Raw genomic sequence first — 7,500 nt, 5'->3', positions numbered from 1 at the left:
GTATGCACTCAAGGCTGAGTGTATGCACTCTAGGCTGAGTGTATGCACTCTAGGCTGAGTGTATGCACTCTAGGCTGAGTGTATGCACTCTAGGCTGAGTGTACGCACTCAAGGCTGAGTGTATGCACTCAAGGCTGAGTGTACGCACTCAAGGCTGAGTGTATGCACTCAAGGCTGAGTGTATGCACTCAAGGCTGAGTGTATGCACTCAAGGCTGAGTGTATGCACTCAAGGCTGAGTGCATACGCCGTGGGGTTCGAGCATGTCCAAGTCAGAGTTCTATTTTTATATCTTGAGATAATTTCGGGGCTTTAGTGTCCCCGAGGCCCGGTCCTCGACCAGGCCTCCACCCCCAGGAAGCAGCCTGTGACAGCTGACTAACACCCAGGTACCTATTTACTGCTAGGTAACAGGGGCATCAGGGTGAAAGAAACTCTGTCCAGTGTTTCTCGCCGGCGCCCGGGATCGAACCCGGGACCACAGGATCACGCGTCCAGTGTTCTGTCCACTCAGCCACCGGCTCCCTAAATTAGGCTTTTACGAATGAATATATGACACTGGCTTTTGTGAGCCCAATATGTTCAGACAATAGGCTGTATTTTGTGTAGTGATGAATTAGGATGATTTTAGGTTAATTGTATAGTTCATCGTTCACTTAGTATGAGGTTCTCCAACTGCTGGACAGTATTTATGAGGTTCTCCAACTGCTGGACAGTATTTACAATCCATACAATGATTCGTTTATTGTATGGATGATTCGTAATTTATTTAGTGTGAATGAGTACAATTGTAGCTGAACGCCTTGAGTAGTTAACAGGTTAAATATCCCAAAAGGAATCCACAGGGAAATTAGCAGTTCGGTTATATAGGCTACGTCTAGGTTACAGATGCAACTGGGAGATTGGTTAACCCAGAGGGAATACATCTTTTGCCAAACTGTCACAGAAAAGCCACTACTTCACTATCGCCTGGACTGTGCAACAACCAACGACCTTTGAAGAGCTTTAAGAGTCTCTGAATCTTGCAGTAACCACCTTGAAGTCATCAACACAGCCACAACTCTTCTGGTCAAAAAAGGTGTCCAGCAGCGGGAGAACCTCATGAATACTGTCCAGCAGTTGGAGAACCTCGTACATGCTGTCCAGCAGTTGGAGAACCTCATACATGCCGTCCAGCAGTTGGAGAACCTCATAAATACTGTCCAGCAGTTGGAGAACCTCATACATGCTGTCCAGCAGTTGGAGACCCTCGTAAATACTGTCCAGCAGTTGGAGATCCTCGTAAATACTGTCCAGCAGTTGGAGAACCTCATAAATACTGTCCAGCAGTTGGAGAACCTCATAAATACTGTCCAGCAGTTGGAGAACCTCATACATGCTGTCCAGCAGTTGGAGAACCTCATACATGCTGTCCAGCAGTTGGAGAACCTCATAAATGCTGTCCAGCAGTTGGAGAACCTCATAAATACTGTCCAGCAGTTGGAGAACCTCATAAATACTGTCCAGCAGTTGGAGAACCTCATAAATACTGTCCAGCAGTTGGAGACCCTCGTAAATACTGTCCAGCAGTTGGAGATCCTCGTAAATACTGTCCAGCAGTTGGAGAACCTCATAAATACTGTCCAGCAGTTGGAGAACCTCATACATGCTGTCCAGCAGTTGGAGAACCTCATAAATACTGTCCAGCAGTTGGAGAACCTCATAAATACTGTCCAGCAGTTGGAGAACCTCATAAATACCGTCCAGCAGTTGGAGAACCTCATAAATACTGTCCAGCAGTTGGAGAACCTCATACTGTCCAGCAGTTGGAGAACCTCATAAATACCGTCCAGCAGTTGGAGATCCTCGTAAATACTGTCCAGCAGTTGGAGAACCTCATAAATACCGTCCAGCAGTTGGAGATCCTCGTAAATACTGTCCAGCCGTATCCTTCCTCGTAACAAAGCCCCATTTACGGACTAACAATTTAAATGCACACTCAACACGCACAGCACATCCTCTCACGACCAAAGATCACTTTCACTCCAAAAAACCTACCACGTACGGCCTACGTATGACCCACACACCTTAAATACTGCCAATTGAGAAGAGGAATGTAACCCATGAAAATATATTTTAAAAAATTGTACACGATTTGACAGCGAAAAAACCCAACGCTATCTGGTTTATTGAAGCCGTATAAAGTTACATTGAGATAACAGTTTGGTTATCTTGATTTATAGTCACGGCAGCTTCTTTGTCAAACCTTAAGATATCCGGATATCGTAAAGTAGTTTACAATGGATGGAAAGTCGAGAAACTTGGGTTGGGACATCTGTTCCTTGACATAATTTTGACAGCTGATCCTTGACATAATTCTGACAGCTGAGCCTTGACATAATTCTGACAGCTGAGCCTTGACATAATTTTGACAGCTGATCCTTGACATAATTCTGACAGCTGATCCTTGACATAATTCTGACAGCTGATCCTTGACATAATTCTGACAGCGGTTCCTTGACATAATTCTGACAGCTGATCCTTGACATAATTCTGACAGCTGATCCTTGACATAATTCTGACAGCGGTTCCTTGACATAATTTTGACAGCTGTTGCTTGACAGAGCACATGCCTCCATAAGTATAGAGGTATTAATTAGATAATCCACTCCCCAGATCCACCAGGGGCGTAAATCCACTTGTGTGGATCACCTAATATCTCTAAACTCCAGTAATACACCAGAGGAAGGATTTAAGGTTTCAGTTTGACAGCAGTTACATGTCTCTGAGAGTTCCTTTCATATGGTGGATGTTTAGTAGCCTGGACGGTAGAACTACAGACTTGTGACTTTGTGGTACTGGGTTCGGGGCTTTGATGGATCAGTTGTGAATGAAATGCAGTTTTCTAAGTTTTTCCTTGTAGCTTAGTCCCTTCAACTCTGGAACTAGGCTCGTTGCGTGGATTTGGACTTTTGATTTTTTTTGTCCCTTTTAAGATGAGGGGCTCCATGCCGGGGCTGCATATTGTAAAGTAGATATCACCTTTGCTGTATATATGGGTTCGAAATCTTTTTTCAAGTTTCTGAAAGATTTATGTAAGTTTTGTGTGTGTGTACTCACCTAGTTGTATTCACCTAGTTGTGTTTGCGGGGGTTGAGCTCTGGCTCTTTGGTCCCGCCTCTCAACCGTCAATCAACTGGTGTACAGGTTCCTGAGCCTATTGGGCTCTATCATATCTACACTTGAAACTGTGTATGGAGTGAGCCTCCACCACATCACTGCCTAATGCATTCCATTTGTCAACCACTCTGACACTAAAAAAGTTCTTTCTAATATCTCTGTGGCTCATTTGGGCACTCAGTTTCCACCTGTGTCCCCTAGTGCGTGTGCCCCTTGTGTTAAACAGCCTGTCTTTATCAACCCTGTCGATTCCCTTGAGAATCTTGAATGTGGTGATCATGTCCTCCCTAACTCTTCTGTCTTCCAACGAAGTGAGGTTTAATTCCCGTAGTCTCTCCTCGTAGCTCATACCTCTCAGCTCGGGTACTAGTCTGGTGGCAAACCTTTGAACCTTTTCCAGTTTAGTCTTATGCTTGACAAGATATGGACTCCATGCTGGGGCTGCGTGTGTGTGTGTGTGTGTGTATGTGTGTGTGTGTGTGTGTGTGTGTGTGTGTGTGTGTGTGTGTGTGTGTGTGTGTGTACTCACCTAGTTCTACTCACCTAGTTGTGTTTGCGGGGGTTGAGCTCTGGCTCTTTGGTCCCGCCTCTCAACTGTCAATCAACTGGTGTACAGGTTCCCGTGTGTGTGTGTGTGTGTGTGTGTGTGTGTGTGTGTCTGTGTGTCTGTGTGTGTGTGTGTGTGTGTGTGAACGTACACAGATCCTATAAAGATTGACGTACTTGAAGTCACTCCTGTTGTTGTGATCCTAGTTGTTGATTAACTTCACCTGCAGACTCTAGGCTCCGGGACACTCACCTGTAAATAAAATTAATAAATTAATTCATTATAGCTTTCTTGGTTATTCTAAATGATCTAAATACATATTTTTTTCATTTGTATCTCAAATAAAAATTGTTTGAGAACTGCTGAATCTATGATTTAACAATGGTAAGTTTCCTAATTCACACAGGAGGGATTTTGGTCAATACAGGTGGGATTTTGGTCAATACAGGTGGGATTTTGGTCAATACAGGAGGGATTTTGGTCAATACAGGTGGGATTTTGGTCAATACAGGTGGGATTTTGATCAATACAGGTGGGATTTTGGTCAATACAGGTGGGATTTTGGTCAATACAGGTGGGATTTTGGTCAATACAGGTGGGATTTTGGTCAATACAGGTGGGATTTTGATCAATACAGATGGGATTTTGGTCAATACAGGTGGGATTTTGGTCAATACAGGTGGGATTTTGATCAATACAGGTGGGATTTTGGTCAATACAGGTGGGATTTTGGTCAATACAGGTGGGATTTTGATCCATACAGGTGGGATTTTGATCAATACAGGTGGGATTTTGGTCAATACAGGTGGGATTTTGATCAATACAGGTGGGATTTTGGTCAATACAAGTGGGATTTTGATCCATAAAGGTGGGATTTTGGTGAATACAGGTGGGATTTTGGTCAATACAGGTGGGATTTTGATCCATAAAGGTTGGATTTTGATCCATAAAGGTGGGATTTTGATCCATAAAGGTGGGATTTTGATCCATAAAGGTGGGATTTTGGTCAATACAGGTGGGATTTTGGTCAATACAGGTGGGATTTTGGTCAATACATGTGGGATTTTGATCAATACAGGTGGGATTTTTATCAATACAGGTGGGATTTTGATCCATACAGGTGGGATTTTGATCCATACAGGTGGGATTTTGATCAATAAAGGTGGGATTTTGATCCATACAGGTGGAATTTTGATCCATAAAGGTGGTATTTTGATCAATACAGGTGGGATTTTGGTCAATACAGGTGGGATTTTGATCAATACAGGTGGGATTTTGGTCAATACAGGTGGGATTTTGATCAATACAGGTGGGATTTTGATCAATACAGGTGGGATTTTGGTCAATACAGGTGGAATTTTGATCAATACAGGTGGGATTTTGGTCAATACAGGTGGGATTTTGATCCATAAAGGTGGGATTTGGATCAATACAGGTGGGATTTTGATCAATACAGGTGGGATTTTGGTCAATACAGGTGGGATTTTGATCCATACAGGTGGGATTTTGATCAATACAGGTGGGATTTTGATCAATACACGTGGGATTTTGATCAATACAGGTGGGATTTTTATCAATACAGGTGGGATTTTTATCAATACAGGTGGTATTTTGATCAATACACGTGGGATTTTGATCCATACAGGTGGGATTTTGATCAATAAAGGTGGGATTTTGATCCATACAGGTGGAATTTTGATCCATAAAGGTGGTATTTTGATCAATACAGGTGGGATTTTGGTCAATACAGGTGGGATTTTGATCAATACAGGTGGGATTTTGATCAATACAGGTGGGATTTTGGTCAATACAGGTGGGATTTTGATCCATAAAGGTGGGATTTTGATCAATACAGGTGGGATTTTTATCAATACAGGTGGGATTTTGATCAATACACGTGGGATTTTGATCAATACAGGTGGGATTTTTATCAATACAGGTGGGATTTTTATCAATACAGGTGGTATTTTGATCAATACAGGTGGGATTTTTATCAATACAGGTGGTATTTTGATCAATACACGTGGGATTTGGATCAATACAGGTGGGATTTTTATCAATACAGGTGGGATTTTGATCAATACACGTGGGATTTGGATCAATACACGTGGGATTTGACATAGACATTTGCGATGACAAACCCGTTTAAATTATTCGTCCTATCATCCCTATTCATCAAACCTCTCTATCTATCCATCTCAACTATCCTCTTAAGAGGCTCTGACGGCCTCTGATCGCCATCCATCGCTATCCTCTATAAATTAGCTGTGATATTTGTCAATATCCAAACACAATTTTCAAGCCGAAACGGTTGATTTTTTTTTGGCTCAGGATCTCTGTCTTCTGGGATGTTGTGTGTGTGTGTGTGTGTGTGTGTGTGTGTGTGTGTAAGTGTGTCTGTGTGTCTGTGTGTCTGTGTGTGTGTGTGTGTGTGTGTGTGTGTGTGTGTGTGTGTGTGTGTGTGTGCGTGTGTGTGTGTGTGTGTGTGTGTGTACTCACCTAGTTGTACTCACCTAGTTGTGTTTGCGGGGGTTGAGCTCTGGCTCTTTGGTCCCGCCTCTCAACCGTCAATCAACAGGTGTACAGGTTCCTGAGCCTATTGGGCTCTGTCATATCTACACTTGAAACTGTGTATGGAGTCAGCCTCCACCACATCACTGCCTAATGCATTCCATTTGTCAACCACTCTGACACTAAAAAAGTTCTTTCTAATATCTCTGTGGCTCATTTGGGCACTCAGTTTCCACCTGTGTCCCCTTGTGTGTGTGTGTGTGTGTGTGTGTGTGTGTGTGTGTGTGTGTGTGTGTGTGTGTGTGTGTGTGTGTGTGTGTACGTGTGTACTTACCTCGTGTACTCACCTAGTTGTGCTTGCGGGGGTTGAGCTCTGGCTCTTTGGTCTTTGGTGTGTGTGTGTGTGTGTGTGTGTGTGTGTGTGTGTGTGTGTGTGTGTGTGTGTGTGTGTGTGTGTGTGTGTGTGTGTGTGTAGGGCAGGAGTGACTTGCCTTCCTCTCAAGGTCAGCTTCGCTTTCCCAAGAAACAGGGTAGAGAAATGTCAAGGAGAATCAGGAGACTTGGAAGAGAAGTGAGAATAAAAGAGGAAACAGACAGACTTAGAAGGAAAATGGAGATATTAAAAAGATAAAAAAGTGTGTAATCTGATACAAGACAAAGAAAGAAAATCGAAGAACCTTAAAAATCTATTAACACAGGACATAACAGTTAAGCCTATTTGAAGAAATCCATAAACCCGTGATGAGGATTCGAACTTACGCTGGGAAGGTTATCTTGAGGTTATCTTGAGTTGATTTCGGGGCTTTTAGTGTCCCCGCGACCCGGTCCTTGACCAGGCCTCCACCCCCAGGAAGCAGCCCGTGACAGCTGACTAACACCCAGATACCTATTTTACTGCTAGGTAACAGGGGCATTCAGGATGAAAGAATTGCCCATTTGTTTCTGCCTCGTGCGGGAATCGAACCCGCGCCACAGAATTACGAGTCCTGCGCGCTATCCACCAGGCTACCAGGCCCCTTCTGAAGGTCCCAGATGCTGCCTACAACCCTTGTAGATTTGTTCATTTGATACATCAGGCTATTGTGATTTCTGTGTGTGTATGGTAGGCCTATTGCCTCATTCCAGGCAGGTCATATTTATATTCCCTCCCAAGCTCATATATATATGTCTAACCTACGCTTGAAACAATCAAAAGTCATCCCAGGTGTAATGTATTCTCGGTCATCTATCTCACAAAATCAACTTTGGTTCCAAACCAGTATTTACCCAGGTCTTTCCTTCCTG

General features: G+C 43.4%; 3 protein-coding genes across 4 annotated transcripts in view; 1 reads left to right on the top strand and 2 right to left on the bottom strand.

Moving 5' to 3' along the window:
- LOC138363953 (involucrin-like) overlaps window positions 1-1,820 on the top strand; it is a 23,099-nt gene extending 21,279 nt beyond the window's left edge. Inside the window, exon 2 of the mRNA XM_069323407.1 lies at window positions 1,028-1,820. Within this exon, the coding sequence (XP_069179508.1) occupies window positions 1,028-1,820 (793 nt within the window). The remainder of the gene's footprint in view (window positions 1-1,027) is intronic.
- Window positions 1-7,500, bottom strand: part of LOC123772887 (uncharacterized) — a 96,370-nt gene that overhangs the window by 32,620 nt on the left and 56,250 nt on the right. The window contains exon 1 of one of the 2 annotated variants that reach the window (XM_069323308.1): window positions 3,882-3,946. The exons of the other annotated variant lie outside the window; for it this stretch is intronic. The gene's annotated coding sequence lies outside the window, so the exon portion shown is untranslated. Of the gene's footprint in view, window positions 1-3,881; window positions 3,947-7,500 lie in introns of those variants that run through there. 2 annotated transcript variants of the gene reach the window in all.
- Window positions 4,099-5,832, bottom strand: LOC123750983 (zonadhesin-like). The gene has a single exon (XM_045733076.1). It carries the CDS (start codon window positions 5,830-5,832, stop codon window positions 4,099-4,101), a length of 1,734 nt encoding a protein of 577 aa, XP_045589032.1.

The sequence above is a fragment of the Procambarus clarkii genome, chromosome 12, assembly GCF_040958095.1.
Source record: "Procambarus clarkii isolate CNS0578487 chromosome 12, FALCON_Pclarkii_2.0, whole genome shotgun sequence".
NCBI classification, from domain to species: Eukaryota; Metazoa; Arthropoda; class Malacostraca; order Decapoda; family Cambaridae; genus Procambarus; species Procambarus clarkii.
This window is presented reverse-complemented; position numbering and strand designations above follow the sequence as displayed.